Source organism: Eucyclogobius newberryi, unplaced genomic scaffold (genome assembly GCF_026437365.1).
Source record: "Eucyclogobius newberryi isolate DKJ021-1_F unplaced genomic scaffold, fEucNew1.0.hap1 SCAF_19, whole genome shotgun sequence".
Lineage (NCBI taxonomy): Eukaryota > Metazoa > Chordata > Actinopteri > Gobiiformes > Gobiidae > Eucyclogobius > Eucyclogobius newberryi.
Window position 1 is genome coordinate 4984868 of NW_027315823.1, and position 20479 is coordinate 5005346.

Here is a 20479-nt window from a genome sequence, read left to right on the forward strand (position 1 = left end):
CAGCAGCAGCAGCAGCAGCAGCAGCAGCAGCAGAAGAAGAAGAAGAGCTACAGCAGATACACCACCCGCCGCACTACGAGCTCCACCCGCACCCGTCACCGCACGCGCCATGGACAACAGCCCCGGAGGAGGTGAGACCAGCGAGACTTTTGTCCAGAGATTTGACCCGCTGCGTGGTCAGAGTTTTAGGAGATCGTGTTGCATTTGCGGGGCGCGCGCGGTTTGTGGGGCGCGCGGGTGGGATGCGGGTCACTGGCGCAGAGCGGGGGTCGTTTCACGCACGCGCTTCTTACAGTTTTGGCACAGGGTCAATTTGAAAGGGCTTTGTGCGTGTGTTTGTTGGACGGTGCGCGGGTCATTGGTCATGTCACGCGCGGGTTGAATGTCCCGGTGCAGGTCGGTAATTGACGCACCTGCGGCCGTGATGGGCGCGCGCGCTCTGCGTTTACAGTTGATTTATTGGTGCGTTTTTATTCCTCTTGCATGTGTTTTACGTCACAGGTCCGCCAAGTGACGTCGGTTTGTCGCGTGGGTTTTATTGAACTGCGCCTTGTACGTTTGACTTTGTGCGCAGACGCAACAGTTACAGAAGAAAGAGGTTGTAAAAGGTTTATATTTTTATACTTTTATTCCTGTGATGCATGTTTGGAGAGCAGGAAGTCGTGCGCACGTTTAAACCTTCACGTATAGAGACACTTGACATGTACACCGAGTTGCGCGTAAACACCAGCCTCACGTGACGTCCTAGAATGCCCTCGCGCCGCCGCTGCGCACGTTTTGCCACCGCCCCGCCCCTCCCGCTTTTTGTTGTTGTTGTACGTAGCCTATATTTTGTACTGTACGCACGTGTTGCTCTGGGATGGTCCGGTGCGTGACATGTTTCTGACGCGATGACGCACCGCGCGAGCTCGACCTGCGGAAACTTCCAAGGGTTTTAATTGGGTAAACCACGCCCACGCAGTTTGCAAAGTCAAGTTTTGGACCTTGCTAACGTTATGGTTGCTAGGTAACGGTTATGGCGTGACCTCTTTTGTCACATCGTTTGCTCATGTCCAACCAGGAAGAAAAGTGGAAAGATTTAGGCGGGTTTTTGAGTGAAATCCTAAATATTGTAACGTTTCGCCCGTGTCACCCAGTTTTATGGAGGATTCCAGCTCAGGCTCAGGACGTTTCCCGACAGCTCCATGACTCACTTTGAGCCGTAAACACTCCGCAGATCCGGCTCTCCAAAGTGCAGAAATGTCACGTTATAATCTCGTTTTGGACGTTGCACTCGGCGCGTTTTTGTCTGTTTTTAGGTCATTTTAGACGTAAAATGTGCAGAATTATATAAGTGAGAATGGCCTACAAAGGCAGTAGGTCATTGGCACATCTCCAAAACACCGTGGATTTCCCGACACATTTCCCACCCACGCATCGTCACGCGGCTCTGCTCCTTCACCTACATTTCTTCCTTCCTCCTTCCCCTCCCTCCTTCCCTCCCTCCCTCCTCCCCTCCCTCCCTTCCTCCCTCCCTCCCTCCTCCCCTCCCTCCCTTCCTCCCTCCCTCCCTCCTTCCCTCCCTCCTCCCTCCCTCCCTCCCTCCCTTCCTCCCTCCCTCCTTCCCTTCCTCCTTCCCCTCCCTCCCTCCTTCCCTTCCTCCCTCCCTTCCTCCCTCCTTCCCTTCCTCCCTCCCTCCCTCCCTCCTTCCCTCCCTCCCTTCCTCCTTCCCTCCCTCCTTCCTCCCTCCCTTCCTCCCTCCTTCCCTCTCTCCCTTCCTCCCTCCTTCCCTCTCTCCCTTCCTCCCTCCTTCCCTCCCTTCCTCCTTCGTGTGCCTTCCAGTTCCTTCTTTCTCTCCCTCCCTTCCTTTCTCCTTCCTCTCTCCTTCCCTTCCTCCACTCCCCACTCCCCCTTCCCTCCCTCCCTCTCTCCCTCTCTCCTTCCTCACTCCCTTCTTCCTCACTCCCTCCTTCCTCTCCATCCTCTCTTCCTCACTCCCTCCTTCCTCACTCGGTCCTCTCTTCCTTCCCTCTCTCCTTCCCTCCCTCGCGTGCCTTAGTTCCCTCTTCCTTCCTCCGTCGCCCTGGCCCCGCCTCGAGCGCGAAACACATGCGCCAACCTCGTCATCCACGTGCGGCACATGACTCGGAAGCGCCGCGGTCCTCGCCCCGCCCCTCGGCGCGCGTGCACAGGGATACCTCCATCATTTGCGCGCGCGCGGGGGTGTTACCGAGTGAGAGATTGGTCAGTGGGTCACGGAGGGTTTGCGGCCGCACGAGGCAGCGCTTATCCCGGAGACAACGGCCTCATCCCGGGCCGTGAACCGGAGACGCGCGCGTGTCTCTGTGTGAAACATTTGAATCTGGAAAGTCCAAAAATGACACTGAAAGCAAATAAAACAACATTTCAAACAATAAATAAGCCGCAATTAATGATTATTTATATTATGATCAAACTATTATTTCTATTGAAAACTGATCATTTTTAAATGTATTATCAAACCAAATAAAGGTTTAACTGTGATATTGGAGAATATTTTATAAATGATGTGTACTTATAGGTGGTAATCATAGATTATTTATTCTTTTTATACATATTTAATTAAAAATGCCACTGAATGTGTTACAGAAGCTCTTTATAGTGCAAATTATGAAACTAAAATTCAGTTTTAATTGTCGATCGCTGCAGCTCTGAAATATGCATCATTGTGTTGGAATCATTTGAGTATTTTTTGAATTCCTTGCGTTTAATCGAAGTTGACACATTGACCCTGTGACCTAGAAACCCTTTAATATTTAGTCTCAGCTGTATTAAAGTGTCACAGTGGGAACTACAGGGACTAAACCAGGACTAAACCAGGACTAAACCAGGACTAAACCAGGACTAAACCAGGACTAAACCAGGACTAAACCAGTGCATCATCAGTTAATAAATAATGAGTCCATAAAGCCTCCCTCGTCTCACATCCAGGACATTAATGTTTACTTCTCCGTCCCTAAATCGTCCCTTGCGCCGCACGTGACCCAGAGTAAACAGGCTTTTTTTACAGTCTCCGTCTGAACAGCTCTTGCTACATAAACTTCCTTTTGTCCCCCGTCCCCTCCCCTCCACATCGCCGCCGCCCCCACGTCACGTGTCGAGCCACATCCGGGCCCTCGCCGTTAACGACCCGCATGAATGAGCTGCGGCGGGGCGTCTCCTCTCGCCATACGTCAAACGGGCTTTTGTGCACGTTGTAGGTCGCATGTTACACACGGAGCAGGGGCGAGGTTCCCCCCCCCCCCACGTCCCCTCCCACGAGAGGCGGAGGGAGGAGGCGGTCACATGTCGAACCCTGTGCTGCAGGAGAAGGACGGGCCAGGAGAACATTCCCAGAGCTTAAAGGTCCGGCGGCTCGTCCAGAATTCTAGGAAGTGTGGATGTTGTTCGCCGGAGTCTGTGGAAACGGGCAGTGGCTTTATTATTAGAGCTGCAGAGGAGTGAACACCCACATGTGACGGTCGGGCCGAGTTTTACGTGAAAGTCCAGCCAGAAAGGTTAAAAAGCGACGTAAAAAATCCAGTTTGTACGATCATTAACTGCAATAGAACGACACGCCACGATAAACCTTTTCATTTCAACCACATAAAACGCAATTACACGATAATAAAATCAACCGTGTCATACTAGTTATTAACCTTGAAATGTGCAGGACCAAGACACCACCAGGAATAAACCAGAACTTAAAAACAGGGCTAAACTTGTGCTAAACTTGTGCTAAACTTGGTGCTAAACTTGGGGCTGAACTTGGTGCTAAACTTGGGGCTGAACTTGGGGCTGAACTTGGGGCTAAACTTGGGGCTAAACTTGGGGCTAAACTTGGGGCTAAACTTGGGGCTAAACTTGGGGCTAAATGTGGGCTAAACTTGGGGCTAAACTTGGGGCTAAACTTGGGGCTAAACCAGGGTTTGTGTTAATTGCAAAACATCATGCAAAGCTTCCTCATGTCCCTTATGAAAGTTGACCTATAATATGCCTCAAAAATGTCAACGTGACGTAGCAACATGTGAGACGTAAGAATGTGGCTGTAGCTCAGTGGACTAGGGCGTGACCTCCATGTGCAGCGGCTTTACAGGTGAGGCACATGTCGAGGGACGGAAACTCCAGCGCGTAAGGTTACAAAGTCAAAGTCTGTCACGCTAATCTGCCTCTCGCACACGCACTCGCACACGCTCTGACAGCCGGCGAACAGGCTGCGGAGGCTTTCTGACACGTGTGAGCCCAACAGAGGAATTAAGGAGGCGCTCGCCCAAAGCCAAACGCCGCACGTGGACTTCTCAAGGCGGAGAAGCGGTCCAGGTCCGGCACACCTCTGGACCGCACACGAGAACTTAGAGAAGCACTAAACCAGGACCACGGTGGTATGAAGCAAAGGTCTAAACCAGGTCAAAAACCAGTTCTAAACCAGGTCCGCGGTACAGGACGGAACACTGCTGAGAAGTAACACAAGAGTTTTACACCGGTCTAGAACCAAAACGTAGTGAAAACTAGGATTAAATTGGGTCTAAACCAGGTCCAAACCAGGGTTCATCCAGGTCTAAACCAGGTCTCATCCTGGCCTCTAAATTGGGTCTAAACTAATACTAAACCAGGGGCAATACAGGACTAAGAGAAGCCTTTTAATCTGGACTAGAACCAAAACCCAAATTTAAAAACAGGTCTAAACTAGTAGGCTACTAAACCAGGTCAGAATTGATCAAAATTGGGTTCAAACAAAGTACTAAACCTAAACCAGCCCCAGAGTTGGGCGGACAACCAGACCGACGCTCTAAATGAAACTCCACCCAAACATCGGCGCGTCTCGTCTTTCCCGCGTCACCTTTCGAGAGCTCCGGTTCTCCTAAACCCGCGACCCTGACCCAGTGGGCAGCGCCGCCGCCGCCGCCGCCATCGGCTTCTCTACGCACGGCGAGGACAGACAGCGGTGGTTCGAGGGCCGCGGGTCGAGGGCCGCGGCTCACGAGCGCCGAGTCCCGTCGTCTCAACACGAGGCTCTGACGCACTCGGTGAATGAATAATGCACCGTTTGAGCCCAGCAGCAGCAGCAGGAGCCGCTTTGGCAGGCCACGAGACACCCGACACCTGACACACTAAACTGATGGGAACGCCGTCGGGCCCGCTCGTCATCCTGTTATTCAAGGCAACCGACGATTACTTTAGCAGGCGACGGGTCAAACCGTTACTTCGGTTGTGCACTGAGTCTATTTAAACGCAATTATCGAGGAAATAAAGGTTGAAATATGACGGTCAGAGTACATTGCCATTCATTGTTGCAATAACTAATAATGCAAGAAGTTAAATATATATAATATACAGCAACAACACTTCCATCTGATATACATTTACAGTTTTTTTTTTAACGAGCAGGGGCAACGTGACTGGCCGCCGTCTTTTAACCCGCACGGTTTCTCGGTAGGAATGCACTTAAAGCTCATGTAATCGTAGCATTTAAAACCCTCTCTCCCGCTCTCTCTTCTCTTCCCTCTCTTCTCTCTCTCCTCCCTCTCTCTCTCTGTAAACGTGATCTGGCTCTTTGTTATTGCCGCCGCTGCTGTTGTCAACACGGGACTGCGCCAAAGCGAGCCGTGTGAGCGAGCCGCGGAACTGTGTCAGGGGCCCATGTGAGAAGCTGGTCAGGTGGCAGCAGCCGGGGAGAGGGAGAGGGAAGAGAGAAGAGAAGAGAAGAGGAGGGAGGGAGAATGTGCGAAAGAGTGAGCGTGTTCCTTTGCATGATATGTTGCCGTTCTCGCTGCGTTGCTGGGATTTAGACCGAGAGAAAAAAGAACAAATGTGACTGATTTTGAATGCTTTTCGAGCACGGTAATGAGTAACGTGCGAGTGGAACGCAATGGCGAGGAAGACGGGGCGAGGAAGACGGGGCGAGGAAGACGGGGCGAGGAAGACGGGGCGAGGAAGACGGGGCTGAAACGTGCAGGATTTAAAGCTAGGACTAAAGCTGAAAACATGGCTAAAAACCAGAACCGAATAAAAATGTAGCCGACAAATTCATACACTTCGTCAGAACCCCAACTTTACTTTTGCCATCGATTTGACAGATAATTGTGCTGAAACGTCTCTGAGGTTCAATTCTCGCACAAAAAGAGACAAAAGTGCGGAAACATCACTTGCTGTCTCTGTTTGAGCTCATTTTAAAGACCTTTAGGTATAGACGGTGCACTCAATATTCTAATTTTGCATAGCTTCAGAACAATTGCAATATTATCGATTCTTCAATAAATCTCCCAACCATGTCATTATAAAATATATCAGACTTTGGAAGGACGAGGGTGAAAAGAGCTGTAAAATGAACCACAAATAATTTCACCCTTTCTATCATGATTTTGCACTGGTTTTGATACTGTTGGTGTATTTCTAGTTGCAGTAGTTATTTTCTTTCAAACTCTGACCCATATTTTCAACATTCAAAGAGTTTAGACTGCGTTGGGCCTGGTTTAGACCTGTACTTTTTCAAATCTGCTTGGAAACGGCTCATTTAGACGTTCTGTTGCGGTGTTTTGACGCCATAAGTGTCCCTCGAACGCCTTCGCTCGCCTGATTGGTTCTCGTCCATTGTGAGATCCGGCACGAGGCTGGATTACAGAGAAGGAGGCTTGAGAGGGGAGAGCCAATTGACAGAGGGCGGGAGCGACGGAGGAGGAGGAGGAAGAGGAGGCGGAGCCGGCGCACGTGAGGGGCGGGCCTTGCTCCGGAGGGTACATGGGACTGAAAACAAGAGGCTGTGTTCACCGTCTGCTGCTGTTTCTGCGGTGACGGTGATGGAGTATTCCCCATTACAAGGCCTTCAGCTCGAATCTAAAGCACGCCGAGTAACGCCCGGTATTTATATTTAGGCTGCGGAACAGAAAAACACGCACGGATCCAAATGATGTGTGAAGATAATGTGAAAAATAATAGAAATGCCACAGCGATGAGTGACGTTTGGATCAGATTGAAACGAAAAGGAAGACGGGACGGGATAAGGAATGAGAATTTTAACCATTATCTAAGAGGAAAATAAAGAAATAGAGACACATTATGCTTTTATTTTATATTAAGTATTCAGGTATTTGGATTGAAACGTATAGGGCAATTTGTACATAAAACGATAAAACAAAGTCCTTTTAAAGAACAAGAGACGTTAAAATCATTAAAATCACGATTCTATCAAACACAGACATGAATAATCCTTTTGAAATTAACTTTCATAGGTAAACGGCGATATTTCGTGGCATTTCGCCGTCGCGTGCAGCCGACTTTCAAGGCTACGTGACATTTCTAACCTCAGATGTTTTGGCCCGGCCTCAAATGTAGGTCAGGATTACTCCAAACACGCTCGAATCGGATGAAATGCAGGTCCGCCGTGCCCTTCGATAGCTGTTCTACCACAGGCAAACCTTTATTTGTTCGATGAAGGAGGTCAAATTAAACATTGACTGAGAGATTGAGCTTTTTAGTCGAGGGGAAAAAGGTGCGTGTGTGTGTTCAAGTGGCGGCGACTCTGGCAATCAAAATATTTATCAAAGAAGAGATTAGAAAAGTGGAACACGCGGTGATAGTTCAATGACGTTGGCATTTTCCCCAAGTTTGAAAATTGAAGTTTTAGTGTGCGAAACCTTTTCTGGCGGCGAAAGGGAAGATAAGGTGGTCCGAGTCTTGAGTTTTCCGGTTTATACTTTACTTGAAACCTTTTTTAGAACGGATTGTGAGTAAATTATTAGTCAACACAAGTCTTAACCGATCACCAAGAAACGAAACCATTAAGCTACCTTGGAAATGTGACTAATCTGGGCCTAACCCAAGTCCAAGATCGTACCAGGACTAAATCGGGACTAAAGCAGGACCTAAAGCAAGGACTGAAGCCAAGACTAAGACTGAAGCAAGAACCTGAAGCCCTAAGACTAACCTTGAAACCTTTTGGGTTCAAACAAGACTCTAAACTTTAAATGGTTTTGCCCCGAGACCAGGACCTAAATGAACTCTTCCAGGCCCTTATAAGTCAGGTTTCCTCCACGGACTGAGAACCTTTGCTCTGCACGATATGTTCATACTGTGATTCATGACTTTTTGGCAGGAAGCCACAGAAACAAAAGTAGGCCACTCGTCGCCCCGGCTCGCTCTCTGGTCGTCTCACAGTCTTTGTACATTCTCACCGCTTCTATCAGTAGAGCTGTGCCACAGTGTTTACGACGGATTTTTGGAGTATAGATCACATTTAAGTTCAAGAGTTTAGTGTCTTTCAAAAATGTGCCAATATATTGTTACTATAATGAAGGAGACTAGAATGGGACCAAAGCAAGGGCCAGAATGGACCCAGAATGGACCCAGACCCATCCAGTGTGAATGCAGTGTATTAAACAAAACTAAATCTGTAATTGAGTATGATTTTGTTGTTATAAATGTATTAAGTGTATTCTGGCCATCTCTCTGCCCAGGTGGAGTGATCCTGTACGCAGGCTCATCGGGCAGCGCCAGCCCCAGCCCTGGCAGTCCGTCCAGCGGGTACCAGACCCAGTCACCCTCGTGCCACTCCCAGCCCTCGTCCCCAGAGGGCGGCGTGTGCTTCCAGGAGATCGGGGTCCTGAAGCATCAGCAGCAGCAGAGGAGCGAGCAAAGCGCCGTGCCCAAGATGGTCTTTCAGTTTCCCGACGTCAACAACGGACCCGAGAACACGTCCGCCAACTACAGCCACCCGCCCGCGGCCAAGAAGCAGTGCACGTTCAGCGGCACCTTCACCAGTAAGTCCGATTATGTACATTAAGACTTTTAGACGGTATAGTCCAGAGAACGATTGCGATCTGGACACAGACGCGACTGATCTACGAGGTCCGTGTTCTAAACGTGCTGTGTTTCGTTGCCTTATAGAGACTGGAGGGATGGTGCTCCTCTGCAAAGTGTGCGGCGACATCGCGTCCGGTTTCCACTACGGCGTCCACGCGTGTGAAGGCTGCAAGGTGAGATGATGAGGAATTAGGACCATTGCCATAGCGACTAAGAAGTCCATGTAACATTCAGGGTATTACATCTTTTGAATGGGGAAAACGTCCCTCGAAATGTTGAAGCCGAAACACACAAACGCTAACTGTCACGTTCCACTCAAGTTATGTTCAAGTTTCTACCAGTTCAATTTTGCCTGGAATGTCCCACACTATGGCATTATATCGTTCTATAGACTTTGGGGCCCGTATTTGACCCTTTCCCTCTTGTTGCTTGTCCCAGGGCTTCTTCCGGCGCAGCATCCAGCAGAACATCCATTACAAGATGTGCGTGAAGAACGAGAACTGTCTGATCATGAGGATGAACCGCAACCGCTGCCAGCACTGCCGCTTCAAGAAGTGCCTCTCCGTGGGCATGTCCCGGGACGGTGAGTGTGGAATGGACCGACGAGCCATTTTTCCATATATTCCCGTCGCTCGCTTCACAAAGGGTGGAAATCGCACACAACGACATTTTAAACCAGGGCTAGAAACCGAGGCCTACACTGGGACAAACCCTGGTGCAGGCAAGCGATGTTGTTGAGTTGAAGTGTCCTTTATCTCCCTCCAGCTGATTTAAAAATGTATTCACCAACAATAATTAACCAAATTCAAGAAAAAAACAACACATAACCTGATTTTAATGCCATTTTAAATCAAACCACGGCCTTAAACGACTCCTTCACTCGTCCTCCGCTCAGTTCATCGATGTCGGGTCAAATTTATGCAGCTTTAGCAAGACGGACAAAATGTTCTGGTGCAGAAACCAGGTTACTTGCCTCCTCTCGCTCGCTCTCTCTGGGGGAATTGCCTCCTTTTCCGCCTCGCCTTCTCCTTCCCGTGTCCCCTTTGGTCACTCTCTCTTCCCTCCTTCCTCCTGATTTATGATTCGAGCATCCTCTGCGTCCCCGTAGTCATCCGTCATGCCAAAAATAGTTTATATCGGGAAATTGGGCCAGTGAGTTTTGTCGAATGACGGTGGAGCCGGCGCCGACTCTGACGGGCGGCAACGGGACGACTCTCAACGCCGCGCCGGCCTCATTAATAATTAATCCGCGCAGTGTTTTACTTTGAACATTTGAATAAAAAAAGGGCCGCGGCCTCAGCGCGCTTGCGATCCCCCCGGGGGGGGAACGAGGCCCCGGACCAGGCGCTCATAAATCACGGGCGTTTCTGGAGCAAACATTTTTAGTTGACCCAAAAAAGCCCAAATGCAGGTGAAAAATGGCTAATGCCGAGCCAAGCAGGTTTTGGATAACGAGGAGAGATTATAAAAGAGGTTTACGACAACAACTTTGAATGGATGTCCTTTTTGTCGGGTCGGTTTTGAAGCTCATCCCGGGAGAAACGTGGAAGTCTTTTCTCTCCTTTGTCATTGCAATTAAAATCAAACTGTTGTACTTTTTTAAATGGGAAAAGTACTGACACAACTCTTAGTCTAACGTGATAAAGATGCTAAATACTAAACTAAGGCGTTCAGTCAAGATAAACGTGTTTTCCAGCAGTTATCGGGACGTTCCAAGGCTCTTGTTGACTTTTGGTATTGTTTTCGCTCCGTCTCTGGTAGAAGTGTTTGCTTTTACTGTCAGATGTCAGATTTGTTGACCCGGTTTATGGTTCATATCTCTGTCATTACTGGGCCGATCCGCACGCAAGTTCACCGTCGTCTCTGTCGGCGCAAACGAGCGAAAGTGAAACGGTTCTCTCGCCAAAGCTCCACAAAGCGTTTGTCATTCGACAAATAATGTCGAGGTTCAACGTTTGTGGAGTTTTGGAGATTTCATCCGAAAACAGTGAATCTCGTCATAATCCCTCGTCCTCCGTCAGAAATCATGACGTAATCCGCTTCTGGAACGTCTTTCATCCGTTTTCAAACAAACTTTCACGGTCGTGTTCAGATCCGTCCCCGCTGAGACTTGCAGGTGGCAGAAAAGTTACACGGTGGCCCTTTAATGACATCACTTGGGGGCGGTTGGCCCAGTGGCCCAGTTGCATTGGTGCGAGGTGCAGAGAAGGAGAAGGGAGGAGGAGGGAGGAGGTGAGCATGAGGAGGAAGAGGCTGCAGCGGACGCTATAAATAGAGCTGTCGGCCAGAGGAGGCGCAGCGCCGTGGGGGAACGGGCGAGGAAGGTGGTGAAGGGGCAAAAGTGTGTGGAAAATGTACAATATCAGAAGAATCTGATTTTTTTTTTTTAACTTCTCCAGAACTAAACCTAAACCTGCTCTCAACCCAAACTCAATCCAAGTCTTGAATCAGGTTTAACCCACAGACTAAACCAAATCGAGACTAAACATGAGATAAGCCGGTCCGTGTCTCACAGAAGGCCTGGTCTGGCTCCTGGTCTGGCTCCTGGTCTGGCTCCTGGTCTGGCTCCGGTTTGGTTTGGTCGGGCCGAGCGTCGGTTTAATCCCCGCAGATTAAAGCGATAGTGTCAGACGAGGAGGAGAGTTACAGATGGCCCGGGTACAAGGCGAGCTGCCAGAGTCGATGTGGGCGCGCCGCCAGGAGCCGACGCCGAGGACGGAGAGACCCATTCAGCAAGAAAATACAGTTCAATTCTTTTCACGCTGATTGGTTCAAAGTCTATTTTGTGTATATAGAGCAGTAACCTCGATAATATTTTACTTTTCTTATGTTTTTGCGAGAAAGTGCCAAAGATAAAACACTAAACATAAAACAGAAACTAAACCTGGACTCAAACAGGACCAAACCACGTCCACACAAGGACTATATTTAGTACCAAATAACGATAACGCGTCCGTAGAATTGGTTTAGTCTCAGTTTTGATGTTCTGCGAGTGCCAAAAACCAACAAAATCTACACTGAAAATCTAAAAAAAAGCTCTCCACCCTTTGTAATTCAAGCAAGACTAAATGTTCATAGGGAGAAAATGCATTTGAGGATCTAACGCCGAACCTTTCCTCTTGTCGCCCGCAGCCGTTCGATTCGGTCGCATCCCGAAGCGAGAGAAGCAGCGCCTCTTGGACGAGATGCAGAGCTACATGAACAGCCTGAACGAGGCGTCTTCCGTGGAGATGGAGCTGTCGCCGGCGGCCGACACGCCCTGCAGCCCCACGCCTCAGCAACAGCACCAACACAACGACACCATTCCGCAATCCTACCGCCTTCTGCCGACCCAGGACGAGAAACCCGTCATCAAGATGTCGCCGAGCCACCACAGCACGTTCCAGGCCTGCCAGGAGTCGAACCAGACCGTCGGCCAAACGTCGCACCACGAGCAGCAGGTCCCAACGAACTACCAGCAGATCTGCCCCAAGATCGAGAACACGTCGAGCTGCGACATCGACAACGGGAACTACGGCTACCACGGCCGGTGTCCCGTGAGCGGCAACGCGGCGCCGCAGCACTACACGAACAACCACAACGGCTACGAGACGCAAAGCCAGACGACGTGTCCGTGGAAGCTTCACTCGGGCGCCAAAGTGCTGGTGAGTCTACGTTTGATCATGAATGTGTTTATTTTGACCGAAAATAACGTCGTTGACGCGTTGCCCTGACGATGGGATAAATGGTTTGACTCGTTCTTCTTGGTCTTCCTCAGGCGTGTCCCCTGAACTCGTGCCCCGTGGCCCCGGCCGGACGCTCCAGTCAGGAGGTGTGGGAGTCCTTCTCGCAGTGCTTCACGCCGGCCGTCAAAGAGGTGGTGGAATTCGCCAAGAGCATCCCGGGCTTCCAGACGCTGAGCCAACACGACCAAGTCATGCTGCTCAAGTCCGGCACTTTCCAGGTACGGAAGCCACGCGTTTGAGAATGCACGATCTGAACGAGAAACGAGTGACATTTGATGAACTTTAGACGAATTTAGCCAAACACTCTGGGACACTGAACTGGGACTGAACTGGGCGTAAACCAGGACCAAACTAGACAGAAGAGACTATTATTTTGTGTTTTAAATGTTGTAACTGTAAAGCCTGTAAAGCTGTGTACTCACCGTGTCCGTCTTCCTCCTGCGCAGGTTCTCATGGTGAGGTTCTGCTCCCTGTTCAACCCCAAAGAGCGGACGGTGACCTTCCTGAACGGGCAGACGTACGCGCTGGCCTCGCTGCGGGCGCTGGGCATGGGCGTGCTGCTCGACGCCATGTTCGAGTTCAGCGAGAAACTCGGCTCGATGGGACTTGAGCCCGACGAGATGGCGCTGTTCATGGCCGTGGTGCTGGTCTCCGCAGGTAATTTAAGCGACCGTACTTTTGTGACGCTCCATCGCAGTTTCAAGGCTGTTAAATGGGTTTGATCGAGCGTCGCCGTGTGCTAACGACAAACCTCTGCCTTCCTTTTCAGACCGTTCCGGCATCGTGGACGCTGGCGCTGTGGAGCAGCTCCAGGAGAACTTGATAAAGGCGCTGCGTTCGCTCATCACGCGCCGGCGACCCGACGACAGCACGCTCTTCCCCAAACTGCTGCTGCGGCTGCCCGACCTGCGCACGCTCAACAACCAGCACTCGGACAAGCTCCTGGCCTTCCGCATCGACCCGTGAACCCGCCAGGGGGAAAAGACCCGAAACGCCCGCACAGACTCCAGACCGAAACGCGGGCCGCTCGAGGAGATTCGGCGGGGGGTAAAAACTACGGGAGCGCCCGAACTCTTGCTTCCTTTACCCCGCCCCCGCGCGAGCCGAGCCGTGTTCTGTCCCGTGCATGTTGGGAGAAGCTGTGGAAGTGGAACCGGCGATCCAGCGGTGAAAGGGCTCCTCGAACTCACGCACTCCGCCCAGAGATCGTGCTTCCAAACATTGTCTGAAAAAAAAAACGCTGTTCTTCCTTCTGGCGCAAGACTTTGGTCTCGTCTCCAAAAAACTGACAAAAGACTGAAGCGACTCCGGAAGCAAAACCTCTATAAAGAAATATATAAATGTACAAAATATGTTTTATTATTGTACATGTCATGCTCTGAGTGTGACGCGCACCTTTACGTTCGTATTCACCGTGAAATCCAGTGGTTTTCGAGCTGTTCGCGCAGTCTCTACAAATAAAAAGATTGGGTTTCTTGCTGCTGGCGCCGATGTATTTTTGACGTCAGAAATGTTGAAAAATCAGTGGCATAAACTTTCCAACGAGACCAGGAGTAAAACTGGAAAACGATGTCTCAGAAACATCTAAACTGACTAATTTGAATTGTGAATCAATAATTTTAACTCGCTAAGTTGTAGCTAGATTTTATTGCTGGTTTTCAAGGCGTTTCTGACTTTTCTCAGTTCATTTCTTCTCATTTCAAGCCAAATTGTTTGCCAAAAGTCAGAACGTTCCACTCGCCTCAGGGCCAGTTTTAGTTTCTTATTTCAAGCTAAAATGTCTCGAAACCAGCGACACATTCGATGTTGCATTTGTGAATATGACCTGGTGTCAAAACAACTCCAATTGTGATGAAAATTCAGAATTAAAGTCACTTGAAACTTGGCTAGAAACTAATTTTTTTTTGAGACTCGACTCGAGCGTTCTGAAAACCACCGGGTCGTCACCGCGGCAGCACAGAGGAGGCTTTCTTTGTTTATGTCCTTAATAATAATGATAATATAAGCTATTTTCACACGTCATCCTGTGGAATATCTTTACGGAGAAATCACCCATTTGTGATTTGAGTTCTGTATAACATTTTTAAGAAATGAAAGTACGTTGCATTGTATCTGTATGCAGTAATCAGGGAGTAAATACTTGGTCATTTTTCGACCATATATCCGAGGTGTTCGACTTGTACATATATAACGATTATTCTTGGTTATCATCGCTGTAGATTATACGTTGAGACTTGTGTAGTATCGACGGGTTACGCCACGTCGACGTCATCCACCTGCGTGTGTCGATGGGTCGATGGGCTGCGTTCGCATTCCAGTCGTTCGCCGGCGGTTTCGCGCCAAGGAACGAGGGGCCAATTCCACTTAGAGAGACCCGTGTACCGGTCGGATCTGAAAAGACTTAGCCGGCCGTTACAGAGCTATTTTAACCCACGGATCGGGTCAAGACGCCCACGTTTCTCGACGTTTGACGCGACGAGACATGAACGCAACCCATCAGCGGCATCGATGTTCTGTAAATGTTCAAAAGTGGCGCAGCTGACCATTATTAAACAACATTATACCGTAAATCTTTGGTCTTGGGAGTATGTTCTTTCTTTCTTCTGACAGTTCTTCCTGCAGGACACATACACACACACACACGTATATATAGGGTAGAGCGGTAACCTAGCAACAGCGGCAACGGGCCAATGGCGGCGCGGGAACCGAGGAGGACCATTAGAGATCGAAATATCAGAGGCTGAGAGGGCGACGCGAACGTGAAGAGACGAGAGGATGAAGACGAGGGAAGGAAAAGAGACTCTTTATGAAGAAGAATTAAACAGATTAAACAAAACAAAGTGTAAAATAAAAAGTGGTTCGAGAGTGACGAAGATAAAATGGCGACTTTTGCCGTTGAAGACATAATATAGATGATTATTGGCTTGTAAGAAGTACTCGATTTCCTAAAAACACACATACAGGAGCGAATAAATACGTGAAGATGAGTCAAAGTATTGCATTAGAAAATCTACAAAAAAAATTGTAGTACATGCTTAAAAAAATTGCTTTTAGAGCCAAATGTAGTGATTTTGACTATTTTATGTTAAACTGTAACGACTGAATCTCATTTAGCAAATCATTTTTAATTAATTTATATTTTTTCCACTTCAGACTAAAAATGAGAAAAGTACTTTTTACTTTTCAGTCCAGTTCCAACATGTAGTATAATATCCTGCGCTCAAATGTAGAGAAGTAAAAGTACTAAGGTTTCCACTGTAAAATGTACAGACTTAAGTACAGTCACTTTTGTACTTTCCTGGTCGTATGTAGTTTAATACACACGTTTATTACGATTTGTACAAAGTGCTTTACAGATGTGTTCAAATCATAATGTAAATGTAAAATAACTGTAAACATAAAAAATCATGATAAAATTAAGTTTCAAATGGGAAAAGTGTAGATAAAATCCCCTGAGTCGTGTGACGTACAGGGACAATAAAGTTTGATTCAAAAACAAAACAAAAAAATACCTCACGTAGCAATTTAGCCATGACATAAAAGTGTTTTGCTCGGTTTAAATGAAAAGATGTGTTTTTAGCAGCGATTAGCGTCTGATTCAGTCGTTTGAGATCCACTGCGACTGATTCATGTCGATTCCATTGCGTCTCGATAAAAGGACATGTCCACCTCTCATTTTGACTCACATTTAAGTGTCACGTGACCACATTGTCCCTGGACAGAGGCGGCTCCCGGGGGGGACAAAGCGATGACATCACAGCACTTAAGCTTAAGAGTCGGGGAAAAAGTAAATCAATCATAAAATAGGTGTCATTTTGTGAGTTATGGAGGTTTGTATATGAGTTTTATTTTGTAGATCCAGATGGCCGTATGATATCCTACTATTACATTTCAGTCTTTATTTATAAACAGAGCATAATTTAAGGTTTTAATGTATATTTTGAACTAAAAAGCAGTTAAGATAAATATATTTCGAATTTTGCAAAAAATTACACGTTTTGTTTTTAGGTTTAGAATTTCACTTCCTGTTTGTAATTGATGACATCACGCTAGGAAATTACCCATCAAACACTGGGCCAAAACTCAAAAATATAGGAGAGCGACTTCATTTTGTTGAATTAATGTTTAGAGAGTCAAAAAAGTTGTTTATTTTGTGTAAATTCTGCATAAACATAAACTTCCAGACTGGAATGAGTCTCCCTGGTGTGATGTCACTTCCTGTCCCTGGTGTGATGTCACTTCCTGTCATTTTCTACACATTTTTCAACGTTTTCTCTCGCTCGATTGGTGTAAAACTATCATTTATATGTACAACAGATATAAATACACCAAATGCAGTCAGAATTAACAATGGTAAAAACCTGTCATAAGTCACTTTAATGTCAGACCAAAAACCTTTCTGTTTAAACATTAAGTACATTTATAATATTACCTTCTTTATGGGGGAAATAAACAATTTCTAACCCATTATTTAGGAAATAGTATCTGAAATTCTGCGTTTCATTGATAATTTGATCGTTTTGTTGGCCAGTTTCATGACGCGCAGCTTTACAGAGAATGAAAATGGAAGTATTAATATTTAAATGTTTCTAAAAGGAACGCGCCGTGTATTTCCGGCCCGGACATGGCCACGGGACCAGCGCGGACATCGGTCACGTCCCGAGACAAACGAAAGAACATCGTGAACCGAGCTCAAAAGAACGCCCAGTGTCCTGGACTGAACCGCGCGGCTGGTGCAGAGGGAACCGGAGCGTAATGCGCCCCCTGCCGGACGCGGGGCGCAGCGACGGTTACGTGACATTTGAAGAGAATATAAAGGTTCTTTTGTGTTTTATATATATTTTCTTTTTTTGACATCGAATTTATTTGACGTCGTATTTTTTTACATCGAATCTAGTAAAATATTAACTGTATATAAATATGATTACATTTTTTTTTATTCGATGTAAAAAAAATACAATGTTGAGAAAAATTTAATTCGATGTAAAAAATAAATAAATTCGATATCAAAATAATTCTATGTACAGAAAAAATTTATTCGATGTAAAAAAAAAATACGATGTCAAAAAAAAAAAAATCGATGTAAAAAAATGTCGATATGAAAACACAAAATAACCTTCATAAGAGAAACAATTTCTAATATAATTACAATGTATTTAGTCTAAAGCCTGCTCTGTTTTAGTGCAGGGCGGGTATTATATTTAAATGGAGATAGTTTTATTTTGAAGGTTTGCACACTGTATTTGAATGTTGAGTGTAGTTTAAAGTAAAAAAGAACAAAAAGAGTTAAAATATAAAAATGATAAAACGTTATGTTGTAATGTGGTGATAAATCCAAAATGCTGCATACTGTATAACATGTAATATTTGTTGTGTTCTTGCGCCATCTAGTGCCTGAGAGAGGAATAGCAAGTACATTACATTTTACATAATAACGAAATCGTCACAAAGAGGAGTCTATTAATACGAATGACCCTTTTAATCATTATTACTACTATATTATTAAACATTTTATTCTTCACTGCTTTCATTGTGACCGGATAATAAAGCTTATTCTATTCCATTTGTTGCATTCTATTTCATTCTGCATTTAACGTCTGATTTAATAACTTCAGCGACTGCAGATTGGAATAAGCACTTCATGGTTAATGCAGCTGTGATCGCTTCAAATACGTAAACTAAAATAAACTTTACGCTCGGACAAAACAAGGAACTATGACGGTTTTTATTGCCAAACTTATATTCCCAAACCTTCCAAATTCTGAAAATAAATCCGAACTCTGTGCATTTTAAATGAATTAATGGCAAGTTTATTTATATATATATATATATATATATATATATATATATATAGCTATATATATATATATATATATATATATATATATATATATATAGCTTCTATAAAGTATTTATTAAACTATCAAGTGATTAATTGAGCGTCATAAAGCAGACACTATATGTTCTTGTATTTTAGGATTGTAGGATTTTTGACGTGTTTTAACTCCTTAACACTTTCACCAATTTCTACAAGTTGCACATCTTTACGATCGCTTTCACCATCTTAGGGGCTATTGCTTTTGACATTTGTACATACCGTACTTTTTTCAGTATTTACAAAAGTAAATTGCTAATGCTAATGCTAACGCTAATACTAAGCATTAGCGTCTCTACAGGGAGGAGGGGGTGCAGCCGGGTCCCCGAGGCTCTCTCGCTTTCTCTCTGCTCAGGTCTGCGTTCAGCGCAATCTTGCAATTTGTCAGGACATATTATATGACTATTTGAGTCGCAAACTACGCAATCATCAACTGTGAATTACTGAGCGTGGTTGGTATGCCGCAAAACGCAGCAGAAAACATGGACGGGCGAGAAGGCTGAATATTTTTCAACAAATATGAAACATTTTCAACAACACATGCAGTACTCTGACACGTGTTACACACATGCAGTACTTTCACACAAATGCAGTACCTTTTCCACAAATTAGACACAGTACACTTCTTTACACAACTAAACTACATTACACAGAAGGGTCCTGGCTAAACTCACATCTATGCTGGACCATGAGTCTCACCCCCAGCAGGACACTCTGTCCCCTGCAGGACACTCTGTCCCCTGCAGGACACTCTGTCCGCTCTGGAGAGCAGCTTCAGTGAGAGACTGATCCACCCTCGCTGTGTGAAGGAGACATTTCACAGGTCTGCTGCTGTCAGACTCTACAACAAACACTGCTAGCCCTGAACATGTGCAATACTGATGTAACCATGTGCAATACCATCATATTCATGTGCAATACTGAATCAACCATGTGCAATACCTGTACATAAGAGTGTTCTATTTTGTTTTTTATACGGTTTACTTACCTACTAATAGTATTACCAAGTCTTGTGCTAGCTATTTTTACTTATTTTATTTTATTCTATTATCATTATTTTGTTATTATTATCTGATTTTTATCTTTATTTTTATTATCTATTTTATTTTATTTCCCCCCCTCCATTCCCTATTAAGATAGGAGAGGAGTTTTGTTAATAAGAGTTTTTTGTTTTTGTTCATAAGAGTTCTATTAAGAGTGTGTTTTGAAACGTTGTAACAACAAAATTTCCCCTTGTGTGGATATTAAAGGTTTATCTTATCTTATCTTAACTTCAGCTTAAACAAACTAGTACTGGAGCTAAAGAGACTTTAAAGAATAAAGTCTAAAGAATAAAGAGTGAAAAACCTTTCACATGAAGAATAGGAAAAATAGGAATAAATGTTCCTTTAGGCGGCCATCAATTGATGTGGCGGTTGAGTTAAGAAAATCTGAAATCAAGCCCATCATCAAGAGTCACGTCTTCGGCCTTTGGCAGCAATTTTGGAGCCACTGTGACACTGGACGGCATCTCTGTCACATACAGGGTAGTGTGGGTCCTTGCGGGTCCATGGGCAGGAACGCAGGGGAGGAAAGGGCCTTTGCTCACATGAGGATGGGCCATACTGGACTCAATGGTCACTGAGTAGGAGAGGCAAACATCTGACCGGTCTGTGTGGTCACTGTCAGGAGTCAGAGACTGTCGAGCACGTGCTGATTCGCTGTGCAGCTTATGAAAGAGAAAGGACTGGGTTCGCCTTATGGTTTCAGAATGATGGGAGTTCAATCTGCAGAACGTTCTTACATTCCAGTCACAGGGTTTGTGTGAGGCTGTAGTTGCTCACTTATACAGCACAGGGTTGTGTAGAGACGTTTATAGAGTCGGGGTGTGTTCAAGAATGTGCCGAGGATGAGGAGCAAGAGGATGTTCTAGCGTGCTTCACACTCATGGCTACTGGAAGTTCTAAAGAATACAACAACAACATCTCAAAAATAAAGTCTGGCGGCAATGTAACACTTGGATACCAGCCGCCATAAAACAACAACAACAACAACAACAACAACAAGAACAACAACAACAACATAAACCAGGGGAAGAACATTC

At 46.1% G+C, this 20479-nt stretch overlaps 1 protein-coding gene across 1 annotated transcript; it reads left to right on the forward strand.

The window, feature by feature from the left end:
- Positions 1-29: 29 nt before the first annotated feature.
- On the forward strand, positions 30-14688 carry LOC140365206 (nuclear receptor subfamily 1 group D member 1-like). Its single transcript, XM_072451492.1, has 8 exons — positions 30-131; positions 8451-8753; positions 8881-8969; positions 9235-9379; positions 11929-12440; positions 12554-12739; positions 12968-13178; positions 13291-14688. Exons 1-8 carry the CDS (start codon positions 110-112, stop codon positions 13485-13487), a joined length of 1665 nt encoding a protein of 554 aa, XP_072307593.1. The 5' UTR covers positions 30-109; the 3' UTR covers positions 13488-14688.
- Positions 14689-20479: the final 5791 nt, after the last annotated feature.

Bases quoted from the DNA above. Each gene is read 5' to 3' on its own strand.
- LOC140365206 (XM_072451492.1), top strand. From the start codon at position 110: ATGGACAACAGCCCCGGAGGAG. The intron at 8,970-9,234 runs GTGAGATGATGA...TGCTTGTCCCAG, and splicing joins ACGCGTGTGAAGGCTGCAAG to GGCTTCTTCCGGCGCAGCAT. The intron at 12,441-12,553 runs GTGAGTCTACGT...GGTCTTCCTCAG, and splicing joins ACTCGGGCGCCAAAGTGCTG to GCGTGTCCCCTGAACTCGTG.